Raw genomic sequence first — 18,822 nt, 5'->3', positions numbered from 1 at the left:
GTCGAATCTCAGCAGGTAGTGACACTCGGTGCCCACGTGCCTTGGCTCTATGCTCCACCTGATGCAGCCTCACACGAAGGTGGCCATCAGGATGAGTGTGACATTGGGCATGCTTTTACCCCCGTTGTCTGCTGACTGATGCATTGTGGCCCGTCGCACCAGGTCCATTCTCTTTTTTTAATTATCAAAAAACACTTTATTCAACAAATATATACAAAACATGTTCCTTCCAAAACTCCATCCTACTATCTCGGAGGCTATACATATATTCAATACAGATATTCAACACACCAATTATACAAAATTACCCCCCACCCTTGCCACTCATGTGGCACACTGGTGTGGAATCCCTTCCCTTATTTTGAGGGGCGTATCCACAACACCCTGCCCCCCATGTCCAGCAGCGGAAGGACCCTAGACTGTGGCCCTCCCCCACAGAGGCTTAGCGTTGGCTGCAACAAGCTTCAGTGCGTCCCTCAGCACATACCCCTGCAGTCTGCAATGGGCCAGTCGGCAACATTCCCAGATGGACATCTCGCTCTGCTGGAAGGTCAACAACGCTTGGGCAGACCAAAGCGCATCTTTCGCCAAGTTGATGACCTTCCAGCAGCACTCAAAGTTAGTCTCTGAATGCGTCCCTGGGAACAGTCTGTAAATCAGTCCTCTGTGACGGAGCTGCTCGGAATAAATCATGACAGGAACCCTTGCAAACCTCTCCAGACTCTCTTTGCAAATCCACACTGCGAAGAGGTGTGGAACCGTCTCCTCTCCATAGCAGCCGTCCCCAGGGCAGTGTGCGCTGGTAGTGAGGTTCGGACAGTGCAGGAAGGATCTGACTGGGAGCGCTCCCTTCACCGCCAGCCAAGCCAATTCTTGGTGCTCATAGGTGAGTTCTGACGATGAGGCATTTCACCAGACCTTTCTGTCATGGGCCTCCTCCAGTGCCATAGTGAGGCCCACCGTAAATTGGAGGAACAGTACCTCATATTTCTCCTGGGCAGCTTGCAGCCCAGCGGTATGAACATTGACTTCTCCAACTTTAGACAGTTCCTCTGTCCCTCTCTTCCCCTCCCCTTCCCAGTTCTCTCTCTATCTTCCTGTCTCCACCTATATCCTTCCTTTGTCCCGCCCCCTGACATCAGTCTGAAGAAGGGTCTCGACCTGAAACGTCACCCATTCCTTCTCTCCTGAGATGCTTTACTCCAGCATTTTGTGAATAAATACCTTCGATTTCACCAGACAAGCTGGGCAGTCTGCTCTGGGAACCACGCCACATTTTGTATCTACCTAGCTTAGGTCCTTGTAACATCCTTGTAAATCGTTTCTGCATCCTTTCCAGCCTAACGTCTTTACCACAGGGTGACGAAAAGTGAACACACCATGGGCGTAGGACATCTATTTATGATGTAATTTTCAAGGAAGTATGAATTGAATTGAATAAATTTTATTAGCCAAGTATGTATACATATGAATAATTTGCCTTGGTGCTTTGCTCGCAAGTAACAACACGATATACAGTGAACAATCAAGAATAAAACATTATAATTTAAACATGAAGAATGATCTAGATGTACCTCCACATCTAGATCCCTCTGCTCTACAACGCTCCCAGTGCCCTGCGACTGTCATTCAATAGTCGCAGATTTCCAATCACAAAAATAAACCTTGACCATGACCCTCTGCATCCTATCACTTTATGTTGGTAAGCTAATGGGCAGGTGAGCGGACACGGGGGAAGCCAAGGGATGTGTTTAAATTGGCATCGTGCTCGGCGCAGACAAAACTTGGACCGAAAGGCCCGTTCTCCTGTTCTATATGTTCTTAAGAGAAACTCAATATCACGGGGCTTTGGGGTAGGGATAATCTACTTCCTGTGGCACATGAGTCAGAAAACATTGTTTTTAAGTCATTGCCAAAATGTTTATCTTCCTCGGTCTTCTGTGATCTGAATCATACCGAATGAAATAGTGAGAATATCGCATGGCACGTGAAGAGCAGTTTCTCTCCGTTGATGACTTTGCAATGTTACTCGGGACAACCTAGCAATATAAAGAGTTTGCACCGAACTTCCTCCCGGAGCGCTGGGAGTGACGGACGGGCGGGCGGCGGCTGGGTGTGGTGGTCGCGAACAGCAGGGGGCGCAGCCGCAGCCGCTGGCCATCTCCATTGCTGCTCCCGGAGTGAGCTGGAGATCAGCAGTGTGGTGCGGAGTGGGAAGCTTCAACACTCCACTCAAAGAGGTTGGTGCAACCTCTTCTCCTCTTCACTCGGTCTCTTTGTCGCTCCAGTAGTCAAAGTGGCGCCCTTACTGTCTTGGCTGCTCACTTTCAACTTGAAACTTGGTGGGGACTTTAGAAAGGGCGTCTGCCCTGCCCTGGCACTCCTCTTGGTTTTAATTGAAACCCTGCCTCGAAATCACGAAATGGTTACAACGTGGAACGTCTCCGATCTGGACTGGCTGCCAGTAAAAAAAAACAATTCAACTAGCCCCACTCCCCTGGTCTCTTTCCTCCCCCCCCCCTCACACCGCTCTACTCGTTTTCAGGAAATGTCCCAGCTTCTGCGCACCACCATGGTGTCCGCCTCCACTGCTCCCCCTGCCTGGCCGCGCGCTCCAGGCTCCAGTTTTCCTTCTTGAAAAATGAAACAAAAACGACAAATGCTGGAAATCTAGAAATAAAACAGAAAGTGTCGGTCGTGTGAGAAAAAAAAAACGAGTTAAGAATTCAGGATGAAGAATTTTCGTTAGAACTATAAAGAACCTTATTCAGCTGCCTGCGGGGAAGGTTGGGAGAAAAGATACTAGAGGAGCAAGATGGACCACTCCGTCACAATCGCGTATACTGAAGTGTAGTGCGCAAAGGAGCGGAACGTCCGCCATTTTAGTAGGCAAAGCCCGCCATTCCCTATGATTTTCGCAGTGTAATCAGTGTTGTGGGAGAACAGTATGTGTGATGATACCATTAAAATGCAGAAAATATCTCATCTATCAACTCACATTTTGTTGTTATTTTTACCTTTAAATGTTTTCCCCCTGCTTAATTTGTCTGATTTTATTGTTTAGTGTTTCTGCCCATTTCCATCCCATCCCTCCTCGGCCCCCTCTTTTGTGCAGTTTCCCAAACACACACTCTGCACAAATTTAACTTATATATATATATGAATGTGTGTTTGTGCGTGAGAGGCAAGATAGAGATAAATAGATCTCAAAGTTCCTTCTCATGGATCAGAAGCAACTTTGATTTAAAGCAATGCTCTATTTCTCTCTTCATCTTATTTTTTTACATGATGTACATAAACCATAAAGGCGATTCGACCTTTATGATTTATGTATATGCATGTATATATATATATATATATTCTTAGGCCTCCCTCGGTCATGGCTGACCATGGGTGATGCATCCTAGTTGGCTGCTTGCTCCACACCTCGGCTAGAGCAGCGTCGCTTGTGGCTGAAGAGACCGATGCGGGAGTGACAGTCTCTGTCACAAAGGTCACATTTGTGTCTGGACTCTGGTCTGTTGAAGTTGCTGCGCTCCTTTCTGCGTGCCTGCTTGTCTCCCGCTGCGTTCATCAGTTTCTCTTCCCCCGTTTTGAGATGTTGGTTCAGGGTACCTCTCCACCTCGTACGGTCAGCTGCAAGGCTCTCCCAGGACTCCACATCGATGTCGAGCGCCTTCAAATCTCTCTTGCAGACATCCTTGTAATGTAGCTGGGGGTGGCCGATGGTTCTCCTCCCAGATGTTAGCTCTCCAAAGAGGATGTCTTTTGGAATACGGCCATCCTCCATGCAGTGGACATGGCCCAGCGACCGCAGTCTGCGCTGCCTGAGTAGAGTGTACATACTCGGAAGGCCAGCGCGAGACAGAATCTCGGGGTTGGACACTGTCTTGCCAGGATATACCCAGGATTCGGTGGATGCTTCTTAGGTGGAAGGTGTGGAGTCTACTCTCCAGTCTGGCTTATGTAGTCCATGTCTCAATGCCGTACAGCAGCGTGCTGTTGACACAGGCGTTGTAGACTGCTATTTTTGTCTTCACTGTCAGCTTTAGGTTGGTCCACACTCGAGTTGTGTGGCGAGCGAGAGTTGTAGCTGCCTTCCCGATCCTCTTTTAAATCTCTCTCTCTATTTATATATATATATATATATATATATATAACACACACACACACACATATATATCTCTCGTTTCTTGTGATTTCCTCTAATTATTTGTTTAGCAACCTTTTTCTTTCAATCTCTCTCTCTCTCTACATATATATATATATATGTCAAGCACATACTTCTCAGCACATGGATATCCCTATTATGATCACTGTTCTCTCACATACATTTCATTAGGGCCTACCCATACACATTTGTAATAAGTGACATCAAAATTATTTCCAGAAATCCTAATATTGTGAATAAAATAACTATGAACACATGTCAAGATATTTTTTCATTCTTTTCATTCTATATTGGTGTAATAAAATGTAATGCATACATACCTACACTGTTACAGAAGTGCTAGCTTTAGACATGAATAATGTACATTACTACCATAGTTTAGTTTTGAATTTAGCATATAATTGAGGGGATCGGTGCAATATAGTGCTAACTCTCACTTTTGTGAAAAATGAGTTACATACATTAACACGATCCTTACCCACTACCCTACAACCTGTAAAAATGTCATATTTAAATTCAACCGATTGGTTGGTCAAATAATATAGGCACCTTCTTGCTTTTTGTGATTTATGGATTTTTCAAAGGTGAATATCTCAAAACGATACATTTGTGGGTTAGCAGTATATTGCACCAACCCCATTCAAATTTACATCATTCAAAAATGAACTTCATAAATAAAGATAACAATTTTTATTTCTGTCATTTATGGTAAGACTTAAATCATTTTGTGTGCGAGATATACAGGGTTGCATTGTTTCGCATATCAGCTAACCAATGAAAAGATCAGGTCCTGATTTATACCCACTCTCCACATCTGAAGAAGGGTCGCAACCTGAAACATCACCCATCCTTTTTCTCCAGAGATGCTGCCTGACTCCACCACTGTGTCTATTTGAATTGGATTCATGCTTCTGTACCACGTCAGGCAGCATTGGTCATTTTAGTGGGTGTCAAGGGTTTTAACTAATCCATTCACCAATTCAAATTTTCTTGGCTCTAAGTATAAAGTTAAATGTCTTTTCAATTATATTGTGGATACAGTAGAGTTCTGTTGTTTGCACATGCCTAATCACTGCTTACATGACTTTAAAATAAAACAAAAAGAGGTACAGTTTGTGGAGGTGAAATTAAAATTAATAGAGAAAGCAAAAAAGAACGATTCATTAAATATGATTAATTGGCCTGATACAGAGTGGATCTCTAATGCAAATATTCAATCTGTAACATCCAAAGTTTAAAGATCACGAAGCAGCAACTCTTTAAAAAAAAAAGTTATAAATGTCAACTATCAACTTATTCAAGAAGTTGAACAAAAATAATTGTTTGCAAACATTTTATATACGAAGAAATTGCAGAGAGTTGTGAACCCTGCCCAGTCTAGCACACAGAATCCGCCTACTAAAATGGCATTGAAATTTACCCATGACCTACTACGGTTTTTAGAGTCGAGTGGTCTATCTTGCTCCTCTAGTATCTTTGGTCGGGAGTGGGGTGGCTCTGATAGGGTACAACTGGGTGACACATGGGGATAAACTGTAAATAAGGCTACCTAATCAATGAGTGAAGGGGAGCAGTTAGAAAGTGAGAACAGATGAAATGCAAAGCAGGAAAATGATCCAGGCCTGTTAGGTTGGGCATGCCCTCTACTCCCAGAGGGAAAAAAAAGCTGGGCAAGGAAAAAGCTGAGACAATCTCACAGATAGGTGACGAATATTCCCATTTGGGAGAGAATATGATAATTAAGGGCAGTAAACATGGCTTTGTCCGCTGCAGGTCCTGCTAACTAAATTAAGTATTTTGAGGAGGTGTCGAAAGTGATTGATGAGGGTAGTGCAGTGGATGTTTGTGTGTGCATTTGATAAAGTTCCTCATGGTGGGCTGATTCAGATGATAAAGATGCTTGGGATCCATGGTGACTTAATAGTTTGGATTCAGAAATGGCTTATCCATAGAAGAGCGAGGGTAGAGATGCAAGGGGGTTATTCTGGCTGGAGGTCTGTGACCAGTGGTGCTCCACACGCATCTAAACTAGGACCTCTGTTGTTTGTGAATCCAATATAAATGCCTTGTATATAAACAACTTAGATGTAAATGTAGATGGATTGTTAGTAAGTTTACAAACAACATCAAATTGGTGGTGTTGTGGACAAAGAGGGAATGCTGTCAAAGGGTATGGTGAGATTTAGATTAGTTAAAGATATGGGTGGAGAAATGGCAAATGGAGTTTAGAAACATAGAAAATAGGTGCAGGAGTAGGCCATTCGACCCTTCGAGCCAGCACTGCATTCAATATGATCATGGCTGATCATCCAAAATCAGTACCCCGTTCCTGCTTTCTCCCCCATATCACTTGATTCCATTAACACTAAGAGCTGTATCTAACTCTCGTGAATGCATCCAGTGAATTGGCCTCCACTGCCTTCTGTGGCAGCGAATTCCACAAATTCACAACTCTCTGGGTGAAAAAGATTTTCCTCATCTCAGTCTCAGTCTTAAATGGCCTACCCCTAATTCTTAAACTGTGACCCCTGGTTCTGGACTCCCCAACATCAGGAACATTTTCCCTGCATATAGCCTGTCCAACCTCTTATATGTTTCTATAAGATCCTTCTAAATTCCAGTAAATATAAGCCCAGTCGATCCATTCTTTCCATATATCAGTCCCGCCATCCCGGGAATTAACCTGGTGAACCTATGCTGCACTCCATTAATAGCAAGCATGTCCTTCCTCAAATTAGGAGACCAAAACTGCACACAATACTCCAGGTGTGCTCTCACCAGGGTTCTGTACAACAGCAGTAGGACCTCCTTGCACCTATAACTCAAATCCTCTCACTATGAAGGCCAAAATACTTTCTTCACTGCCTGCTGTACCTGCAAGCTTACTTTCAGTGACTGATGTACAAGGACACGCAGGTCTCGTTGCACCTCCCCTTTTCCTAATCTGACATAATTCAGATAATAATCTGCCTTCTTGTTCTTGTTCAGCTCACACTGCCACCCAGCTTTGTGTCATCCGCAAACTTGAAGATGTTTAATTTAATTCCTTTGTCTAAACAGTCAGAGCAAGTGTGAGGTCTTGCATTTTGGGAGGTCAATTGTAAGGAAAAAATATAGAGTTAATAGCAAGATCCTTAACAACACGGTGTACAGATGGATCTTAAGGTCTAAATGCCTAGCTCCTTCAAAGTGACAATGCAAGTAGATAGAGTGGTAAAGAAGGGTATGGTATCTAGCCTTCATCAGTCAAGACACAGGGTATAAGAGGTAGGAAGACATGTTGCCGCTTTATGAAACTTGATTAGGCCGCATATGAATTATTGTGAACGTAGACACAAAATGCTGGAGTAACTCAGAGGGTCAGGCAGCATCTCTGGAGAGAAGGAATGGGTGACGTTTCGGGTCGAGACCCTTCAGATTTTTGTCGGGAGGGGGCGGGACAAAGATAGAATGTAGTCGGAGACAGTAAGACTAGTGAGAGAATTGGGAAGGGGGAGGGGATGGAGAGAGAAAGCAAGGGTTATCTGAAGTTAGAGAAGTCAATATAAGAAAATAACTGCAGATGCTGGTACAAATCGATTTATTCACAAAATGCTGGAGTAACTCAGCAGGTCAGGCAGCATCTCGGGAGAGAAGGAATGGGTGACGTTTCGGGTCGAGACCCTTCTTCAGACTGAAGAAGTCTGAAGTTCTTCAGTCTGAAGAAGGGTCTCGACCCGAAACGTCACCCATTAGAGAAGTCAATGTTCATTTGAATTGGAAAAGAGAAACCAGAGAGAAAATGTGGGAAAGTGCAGTAAAAGGGTACAATTGGTGGGAACATGAGCATGGACCAAGCTACAATGAAGGGAGCAGTCCCCTCAATGCTGAATTAATCTAGAGAGAGCTTCACTCTGTATCTAGGTTGCAGGGATGATCATTGAGATAATTTTGAGGAAGCCGTGTATTACATTGCACCCATGATCTAAGTATGGGAAATATTCCTCCATACTTAACTGGTGCCGTATCTGCCCCTGAAGCGTTTGTCAGAGTAGAGGTTATTTTCTATTGAATGAGGTATAGAGGGCGTTTTCCTCTGTGTCCTTCCATTGATCTGATAGTATATAAGTTTATGATAGGCATAGATAGGATAGTCAGAACATTTTCCCCATGATGGAAATGTCAAGGATGAGTGGGAATATCTCTGAGGAGTAAAATTTAAAGGAGATGTGTGGAACAGGTTTTTTTTACACAGAGGAGGGGTGGGTGCCTGGAATGCACTGCCAGGAGTAGTGGTGGAGGCAGATTCGATAGTGGCATTTAAGAAGCTTTAATTGGGCACATGAATGCAGAAATGGAGGGATATCTATCACATGCTGGCAGATATTAGTTTAACCGGGCAACATGTTCAGCACAGACCTTGTGTAGGAGCCATTTATGCTTAATGTAGGAGCCATTTATGTTTAATTCAGTTATTGTCATTGTGTTATGGCTATGTTTTAAATATTTCTAGTTTATGTCCTTTTTGCCTGCTTGTGGGTGTGACTTAATGCGTAATTGGGAGTGTCTAGATGGGAGGAGGCTAGTGTGTGTCGACAAAGGTTGTGGGTCAGTTTAGACTCGGAGGATGGTGAGCATACAGTTCTTTACCATGCGCTCGCACCGGTTATATTTGTAAGAACCATACGGTAATAACTGCAAGAATTTCTAGATATTGTTTGAAGAAGAAACATTTGAAAAAGTACGGAATCTGATGAATTACTCTATGATTTCTGCTACTTTAATAAAACCAATTAACGAAGAAAAGGAATTTGGAAGATTCGTTTTGTCATATCAGGGTGCGACGTGTGCGTAAGCTATAACTACATTTCATCCCCGAGAAGTAATGGCTATCGAAGTGGGATTTCGAGATGGTATAGAAACTGCCATTACACATTGTGCTCTAAAGGGCTGTACTGTTCTATGTTTTACAATGTCTATTGTTTCCTCTTGCAGGATTTGATTGCATTGCTGATGACCATGGCGGCTCCTGAGGTTAAGGAAGGCAAGGTGAAGATTGAAGAACAAGAGTTGTTTTACATACGAGTGAGCCCCACTGAGCAGCCCCCCAGACTCTCTGTCCTGCTCCTCCATGGCATTCGTTTCTCCTCAGCGACTTGGGAAGATCTTGGAACTCTCCACAAGCTGGCAGAGGCTGGATACCAGGCTGTGGCTATTGACCTACCAGGTGAGAGGGCCAATTGATCAACACAGTCAGAGTGAGGTTTGCCAAACTTACTGAAGGCTGCCACACCTACTGGTTACTCTCATTTCCCATTGACATTAGCAGCCTTGCTTCCTTGATTAATTATCAGGACATTGCTGAGAGCAGCATTCATTTCTGATCCCCAGTACAACCACATAGCTACTTCAGAGAACAGTTGCGAGTGCATCCAAATGGTGTATAGTGCTACCAAATAACGATGGCAGTTTTCTTTCCTTGAAGGACATTGGTTGACCAGTTGATGTGTTACTGTAAAACGTTATCCTTGGTTATCCGATTATTGAACTATCGTGAGTTGTGACTTCATCCTTTTACATTATTAATCTAATGACATAATTGTTGAGGTTGTACCCTTGAGTTACTTGCAGAATTACATATTGTTTTAAGCTTTGTTGTTCATTCAGTGTTCCTCCCACTGTCATTGCGAAAGACCATGTGTAAGTCCTTGTGTGACAACATTATCAGCATATTGGACTGCATTCAGAGTTGAATGCAAGCTGATAAGATTTCAATCATTTCTTCTGCTTATTTTAGTGATTGTTTCTTTCATAAAACATCCATCCAGATCAGTAACATGAGCCCTGTGGATAATGGATAGGTAGTTTGGGGTGAGGGTCGGAGTGCAGACTGCTTGCTCTGGATACTGCTGTGGTTTGTTGACAATGCCTTTAGAAGCTCTTGGTTTTGCTGTTTTTTCTCACTTCCATTTCTTTCCTAGAACTTGGATCCACAGCCTTTTAAAGCTATTCAGTACCTCTACAAACATCATTCCTTGTGAATTTTTGAAAGATATTCAACTCCAGGAGGCATCACAGTAAACCTTGACACATTCTAGTCTTAGGGAGATATGGCATAGAATCAGGCTTTGTGGCCCACCATGCTAACCATCAATCACCCATTTACACTTATCCCACCCTTACCTCTTATATCTCACATTACCATCAACTCCATTCTAGGTCTACTCTAACCTATACACCATGGGCAATTTACAGTGGGCAATTAACCTACCAACCTTCATGTCTTTGGGATGTCAGAAGAAATCCATCCAGTCACACGTAGAACATGCAAACTCCACAAGGAGAGCATCAGAGGTTGTGTTTGAACCTGGCGCCCAGGACTGAGATAGCAGCTTTATTAGCTGTGCCACTGTGGTAACCTCAGTCCCCATCCATATAGATACAGCACATTCTAGAAGAATGTTGGTATTGCGAGATCAATAACCTCATCACTATAAGTACACTCAGAAAATGTCTGAAATTAGTAATACCTGCAAAGCTGGTAATTAAGTTGAGGGCTTCGAACACTATGTTCTGGGACTGTGTGTTTTACTGTGAGGGATATTATGAATACCCTGGCCAACTCTCCTTCTACTGTTTCTCTCCCACCCCTCCCCAGGCCTAGGTAAGTCGAATGAATCCACTGCTCCAACCAATGTCGGAGATCTGGCTCCTGACAGTTTCCTCTTGGACGTACTGAAGGGTTTGGAACTGGGTCCGGTGGTGATAGTCAGTCCATCACTGAGTGGGATGTACTCACTGCCGTTCCTATTTGGCCACAGCGATATGGTGAAGGGCTTCATTCCCGTGGCTCCCATCTGCACAGAGAAGTTCTCCCATGAGCAGTACAGGAATGTACAGGTAAGTTGGGTCTTTCAAACAGTGCGCAGCAGAGTGCATCTCACATTCTCAGCATATTCCAACATCTGATGCCCAAAGAAGCAAGGGGGTGGCACAGTGGTAGAGTTGCTGCCTTACAACACTAGAGACCCAGGTTCAATCTGGCTAGAGGGTCTAAAAGTGTGGAGATTGTACTTTCTCCATGTGTCCGTATGGGCGCTTTCCTGGTGCTCCGGTTTCCTCCCACATTCCAAAGGAGTGCAGGTTTTTAAGCTAATTGGCTTCTTTAAATTGTTCCTAGTGTGTTGCATAGAACTAGTGTACGGCAGATCGTTGGTTGGTGTGGACTCAGTAGGCCGAAGGATCTGCTTTCCCACTGTATCTCAAAATTAAGCATTTGGTCACTTTCCACATCTATACCAGCATCCCTTCGGACTGTAGCAGCAATGTTTGCTTTTGCTGCTATTGAACCATTTGCACCACAATGCCATAGGTTCTGTATGAGGCCAATTTTGCTCATCCACAGTGTCTTGGCAAAGTTATCAGCATTTAGGTGATGCATGCCAATGGCGCCCACTCTTCACTCTACCTTTGTACTGCTCTGTTTGGCACCCAGTTATCAAAACAGCTCTTATTAACTCCAGTCACCACCTTTGCTCCCCGTACCAAACTTTCTTCCTAGCCAATGCCTGGGGTTGAACCAAAACTTTTCAGCATTGAGATCCTATTTGAGTCTGAGCTGAGCTTTCAACACAATATCCATTGAATCTCGACGATGTGAATTTGACCTCTGAGGCATCTGGAGAAGTCAGGAAACCAAAATCAGGTAGCAGGCAAAGTGATCTGATAGGGTGTTGGTAACAAAGGTTCAGCTAAACTTTGCAGAGCCTGGTGAGTGTCAAGTAAAGCAGTGTCTTGATACTGTCAATCTTAAGGTTACTGAAGTAAGGATAGACAGTGCTGCAGTTGTGGAATTAGACATATTTAGCAATACAGATTCCCACTGCCTTAGATTTGATAATTTTTATCCTCCACTAGCCTGTCATCTCCAGCTCCACAATTGATGTTGCTAAACTCACTTCCTGACTCAAGTCTTTCCTTTGCCTTGAATTCAATTTAAACCTGTGTGCTCACTTTCAGCATGTGATTCCTGCACCTTCCACTAATCTTCTGGCCCTCCACAAAACCTCTCTTTTGCCCAACCCCCCCGACCACTTCCTGCTTTGATTATATCTTGTAAAAAGCCTTGATATGTTTTGACATTAAACATGCAGCATAAATACAAGATGTTAAACTAGCTCGAGTGGTTCTGTAAGTAGTGCCGCTGGATAAATTATTGGAGATCTTCAAAAACCTGAGCAGTGAGCAATGTAGAAGAGTGATGTGAGATGCCACAATGGATCCTACTTGCATTGTTTCAATAGTTGGATAACTATACAGAGCCTGTTACTGACCCCTGCTTTGTTTTTGACAGACCCCAACACTGATAGTCTACGGTGGTGAGGATAAGCCAATGGGAGAGGCGTCATTCAACAATCTGAAAAATCTGTCTAACCACAAGGTGCACATAATGAAGGGGGCACACCATGCCTGTTACATGAATGATCCCAAGGAGTGGCATCAGACAGTGCTGGAGTTCCTACAGGGTCTGTGATAAACTACCTTGGACAGAGACCACAGCAGTAGAAACAGTGATTTATATTAATCAGTCATTTATTAATACACCAATAAGAAAACATTTTTAGTCCGCGATACCTTTCCTCCAATGTTACAGATTTATTACAACTTCTGACCTTGTGGTCAGACCTTCATGCCAATCCACCTGTGCTCCTCAGCACTTTGGTGTGTGAATATAGGTGACTCAGAACTGTGCACAGAAACATCACAATATCAGCATCTGCAGTCTCTCTGTCAGGTTTCATTTAGAAGCATAGAAACATAGAAAATAGGTGCAGGAGGAGACCATTCGGCCCTTCGAGCCAGCACCGCCATTCATTGTGATCATGGCTGATCGTCCCCAATCAATAACCCGTCCCTGCCCTCTCCCCATATCCCTTGATCCCACTAGCCCCTAGAGCTCTATCTAACTCTCTCTTAAATCCATCCAGTGATTTGGCTTCCACTGCTCTCTGTGGCAGAGAATTCCACAAATTCACAACTCTCTGGGTGAAAACGTTCCTTCTCACCTCAGTTTTAAATGGCCTCCCCTTTATTCTAAGACTGTGACCCCTGGTTCTGGACTCGCCCAACATTGGGAACCTTTTTCCTGCATCTAGCTTGTCCAGTCCTTTTATAATTTTATATGTTTCTATAAGATCCCCTCTCATCCTTCTAAACTCCAGTGAATACAAGCCTAGTCTTTTCAATCTTTCCTCATATGACAGTCCTGCCATCCCAGGGATCAATCTCGTGAACCTACGCTGCACTGCCTCAATTACAAGGATGTCCTTCCTTCAGTCATGCTGCATAATTTCATCAAAAGGAATGTGTGAGGAAAGGCTTTTACTCTTCAGCCAATAACTGGGCTCAGAAAGGTTAGCCATGCAGTTTGCTGCAGGACTCAGTGAATGCTGTCTATTAACAGGAAACAACAATTTTTCATTTGCACAGAATGACAAACTTAATTAATTCTGGTGATGAATCACCACATCTATTCTTGGGTATGTGAATCCAGAACAATGCCTATCCCGACAGCTGCATACTTTACATATTGCACTACTTGATCACTAGTTTAGTTTAGAGATACACAGGCTCTTCGGTTCACTGAGTCCGCGCCAACGATCGATCCCCGCACATTAACACAGGTGGATGTTGAACTTCACCATACAACTCCAAGGCTACCAGTTGAGGGTTTGATGGTCAACTGCGCTATAGTCTAGTCTCTCCAAAAAGGGTTGCAGTCGGCCAAGCTCAATTTAGAGGCGAGTTTCGAGTGTTGATACTACTCGTCGCACATGTGGAAGATCCTGTCAATGAATCAATGCAGTTTGAAATTGTCACTCCAGGTCTTACAGCCACTGTCTTTAACTTGATAGCAGCCTGCACCTGTCATTAGCAAATTTGCAGATGACACAAAGCTGGGTGGCAGTGTGAACTGAGGAGGATGCTATGAGGATGCAGGGTGACTTGGACAGGTTGTGTGAGTGGGCAGATGAATGGAAGATGCAGTTTAATGTGGATAAATGTGAGGTTATCCACTTTGGTGGTAAGAACAGGAAGGCAGATTATTATCTGAATGGTGTCAAGTTAGGAAATGGGGAAGTACAAAGAGATCTGGGTGTCCTTGTTCATCAGTCACTTAAAGTTAGCATGCAGGTACAGCAGGCAGTGAAGAAAGCTAATGGCATGTTTTTTTTTTATTATCAAAAATTGTACTCAATTATTTAAAAACAATATTTACACTACAATAAAACAAAATCTGGTGTCCAGGCAGAAATGTCTGGGAGTGGGCTCAACTGGGGAGATCTCGAAATAACCGCCAAAAACCGAGTAAGGTGGAGGAACGTATAAGATTATTAAGGGGTTGGACATGTTCGAGGCAGGGGGGAGTCCCGAACAAGGGGCCACAGTTTAAGAATAAGGGGTAGGCCATTTAGAACTGAGATGAGGAAAAACTTTTTCCAGTCAGAGAGTTGTGAATCTGTGGAATTCTCTGCCTCAGAAGGCAGTGGAGGCCAATTCTCTGAATGCATTCAAGAGAGAGCTAGATAGAGCTCTTAAGGATATCGGAGTCAGGAGGTATGGGGAGAAGGCAGGAACGGGGTACTGATTGAGAATGATCAGCCATGATCACATTGAATGGTGGTGCTGGCTCGAAGGGCCGAATGGCCTCCTCCTGCATCTATTGTCTATTGAGAACATTTGTCAATGGCCTATGCTCCCTAGAGGACTCAAGGGCTTAAGAAGAAGTAGAATAAAACAAAACATAACCCACCACCAGAATACAATACAAACGAATATACCAAATGAAACTATTATACAATTATATTACAATTCCCATCCAGGATGCATCCAATCCCCCGCGGTGCCCAGCAGTCCCGGAAATCCTCCAGGGTGCCCGTGGACAGCGCATAGTCTCTCTCCAACACCACCCGGGCGCGGACGTAACCCCGGAAAAGGGGCAGGCAGCTGGCTCGGGCAGAGCCCTCTTCCGCCTGGCGCCGTGAGTCGTGGATGGGCTAATGGCATGTTTAGACTTTTTTAGATTTAGAGTTACAGCGCGGAAACAGGTCCTTCGGCCCACCGAGTCCGCGCCGCCCACCGATCCCCGCACATTAACACTATCCTACACACACTAGGGACAATTTTTACATTTACCCAGTCAATTAACCTACATACCTGTACGTCTTTGAAGTGTGGGAGGAAACCGATGATCTCGGAGAAAATCCACGCAGGTCACGGGGAGAACGTACAAACTCCGTACAGACGGCGCCCGTAGTCAGGATCGAACCTGAGTCTCCGGCGCTGTGACAAGAGGAATTGACTATAGGAGCAAAGAGGTCCTTCTGCAGTTGTACAGGGCCCTAGTGAGACCACACCTGGAGTACTGTGTGCAGTTTTGGTCTCTAAATTTGAGGAAGGACATTCTTGCTATTGAGGGCGTGCAGCGTAGGTTCACTAGGTTAATTCCTGGAATGGCAGGACTGTAATAATTTGAAAGACAGGTGCAACTAGGCTTGTATACGCTGGAATTTAGAAGGATGAGAGGGGATCTTATTGAAACGTATAAGATTATTAAGGGGTTGGACATGTTAGAGGCAGGAAACATGTTCCCAATGTTGGGGGAGTCCAGAACCAGGAGCCACAGTTTAAAAATAAGGGGTAGGCCATTTAGAACGGAGATGAGGAAAAACGTTTTCAGTCAGAGAGTTGTAAATCTGTGGAATTCTCTGCCTCAGAAAGCAGTGGAGGCCAATTCTCTGGATGCTTTCAAGAGAGAGCTAGATAGAGCTCTTAAAGATAGTAGAGTCAGGGGGTATGGGGAGAAGGCAGGAACGGGGTACTGATTGTGAATGATCAGCCATGATCACATTGAATGGCGGTGCTGGCTCGAAGGGCCGAATGGCCTACTCCTGCACCTGTTGTCTATTGTACCTTTTATTCTTCATGCTGAGTTGGGTAGGAGACAAGAACACCTGTTGGACACAAAATCGTATAAAATGGCATGTATGGAGTCAGATGTTGCAAGACCCTCTGATCCTCGTTGATGAACCCTCGTTCATTAAAACTCGTATCCCAAAGCATCTGGAGGAGAGACATTGTAACTGGCTTCGATTGGAACATCTTCCTAGTAGATACTTAGTTCCTTGCCTGGTACTCTTTCAATGCAGTGGAAAGATTCCTATGAGAACAGAAGAATAGGAGTGATAAAATTGTTTAAATTTACTCAGGGAATTGTATTTTGCTGGGTGAAAACCTGACAATTGAATACTTTAACACTGGCTCAAGAACCTACGAAGGATGGAAAATAGTCAAATGAAAATTTCAGATGTCAATTTGGAAGTTTTATTTGAGAGGCGAGGGTATTGGGTTACCAAACTGTGGGAAATAGTGATATACTTGTATTGCCACCAGCTGTATACGTAAAGAGATTGGTACACATATTATGGATTATTGGATTAAACATAAACCAGATCTACAGTATTTTCCTGTGACCCAAGCCTCAGAGGCTTCGAGCTACAATCTAATTTTTCTCATTGAACACCAACCATGCCTAGAACTTCACTTCCAGAGCCAAGAAAAGTGATGGTTGGAAACAGGTCTCCAGTTAAGCAGGACCTGGGCTCAGCACAATTTCCATGAGATAAATCAAACTTGTAAACAAGATTCAAAACTCAATTGTATGAGTGATAATAGTGAGGGCAGTGATAATAATGCACACTCAATCTGCATTCAGCTATTCCGTTTGGAATTTAAATGTGTCTTCCAGGGGATTGGGAGCAGACAGATAGCATGTTATGAACTCTGTCAGAGGAATGGAATGTAAAAATCAGACAGTTGTACTACCACTGCTTTTCTGAGAAAGTTGCATTTCAATCTCATAGACCAAAATGCGTGTATTTTACAAAAAGGTTATCAGGATGAAGTTTGTGGACAGAAGTTGTAGACATACATCTCTAGTTGGCCCATGTTGTCTACTCAATTAACAAAGTTACCTCCCAGGGTTAGGAGTTATTGCCAATGCTGGAAGCTTGGAGTGTATATGACAAGTCACCTTCCTTGATGATTATATTCGGGGAACCATCTCAGATTTTACCTAATTGTGTTTGGCACCTACATCTGAACTCTCCAGCTCTAGTTTATTTTACAGATGCTCCTCTTTCCAAAGTAATTGTAAATGTGAACACTCAAATATTAATCATATTTGAGTGCTTGTAGAAAAGTCAAAAACATTTCCCCTTGATCATCCTTTCCATAATCACCTTGATTATTGGTATAAACTCTAATTCACATTATGTCAGAACATTGCACATATTAAAAAGAGCAATTCATAACCAACTGCTAGCAGAGCGTGGTGATTCGTATCAAAGTCTCAAAATAGATCAACATAATCATACTTTATTAGCTAAGTATGTTTTGCAACATATGAGGAATTTGATTTGCCATACACTCATACCAATAAAGAGCAACAAGACACCCAAATAAATTTTTAACATGAGCATCCACCACAGTGACTCCTCCACATTCCTCACTGTGATGGAAGGCAAAAGAAAGTTCAATCTCTTCCCTTCTTTGTTCTCCCGCGGTCGTGGGCCCCGAGCCTTCCGTTGACAGGACGATCTTGGCTCTCGTAGCCGGCGGTCGGGCCCTCCGCTCAGGGCGATCAAGCTCCCGCATCGGGAGGATCTCAGCTCTCCTGTGCTGGGCGATCGTACCCTGGTTCGGGGCTAGTCGAACCTCCTGCGACTTTGAAGCTTCCAGACAACAGCCTCTACCCGAGACCGCGAGCTCCTCGATATTGGAATCCGCAGGCCGTGGTTGGAGCATCGATCCCAGGCAAGGGATCGCACGCTCCGATGGTAAGTCCGCGGTGGGGCTCAAAGTCAGTCTCAAGCAAGGCCGCCAGCTTCATGATGTTAGGCTGCAGAGCGAACGTAAATACGATCCGGAAAATAATTGCATCTCCGGCAAGGTAAGAGATTGAAAAAAAGTTTCCCCCGACACCCTCCCCCAGCCCCCACATAAAACAAACCAGAGAACATTAACACAAACTTTTTTAAAAAGACAGACCGTTGGCAAGGCTGCCATCGCTGACGGTGCCACCCAGTGGATCTGGTGTAAGTTCCACTTCAGAATGGAAATGTGAACACACTGCAGTTTTACAAGACTCAAATAGTACAGGGAATGTTGTTTATAATGCATGAAGTAAAATAGCTTTACTCATCCCATGATCATGAGAATCTTTAAAAAAGATTGAAGTTTATAAATTAGCCATATTATCAAAGGTTGACAGAGGTGCAGGGGAACCTGTGTAAAAGATCCAAGGTGACAAACAGATTTTATTAACTAGTATTGAGCAGGGCCAAAATAATCATCTTAGTCATTGACCCAGCATATCAAACTTCTGTAACCTTGTGCTGCCCTGACCTCATCTCCTGGGGCTGGGAGGAGACCTTGGAGCTTATATACAGTCCTCCCTTCACCTTGCTCTCTCATGATACCTTGCTACCTCTCATCATATCAGTAATAAATGGGCACTTATTTATTTTGCCGAAAGGTCATTGACCTGAACCAATGACAGTTTCTTTTTATCCAGCTGGAGCTGGGGTTGGAAGAACTAAGGTTCGTCCAGG

At 43.9% G+C, this 18,822-nt stretch overlaps 1 protein-coding gene across 1 annotated transcript; it reads left to right on the top strand.

The window, feature by feature from the left end:
• Positions 1 to 2,099: 2,099 nt before the first annotated feature.
• abhd14b (abhydrolase domain containing 14B) lies at positions 2,100 to 17,510 on the top strand. The gene is made up of 4 exons (XM_078414351.1): positions 2,100 to 2,240; positions 9,146 to 9,377; positions 10,809 to 11,050; positions 12,504 to 17,510. The coding sequence occupies exons 2-4, from the start codon at positions 9,164 to 9,166 to the stop codon at positions 12,681 to 12,683; spliced, it is 636 nt and encodes a 211-aa protein (XP_078270477.1). The 5' UTR covers positions 2,100 to 2,240; positions 9,146 to 9,163; the 3' UTR covers positions 12,684 to 17,510.
• Positions 17,511 to 18,822: the final 1,312 nt, after the last annotated feature.

The sequence above is a fragment of the Rhinoraja longicauda genome, chromosome 17 (assembly GCF_053455715.1).
Source record: "Rhinoraja longicauda isolate Sanriku21f chromosome 17, sRhiLon1.1, whole genome shotgun sequence".
In the NCBI taxonomy this organism is placed as follows: Eukaryota; Metazoa; Chordata; class Chondrichthyes; order Rajiformes; family Arhynchobatidae; genus Rhinoraja; species Rhinoraja longicauda.
The sequence above is the reverse complement of the archived record's forward strand: the minus strand, read 5'-3'. Positions and strand labels throughout refer to the sequence as shown.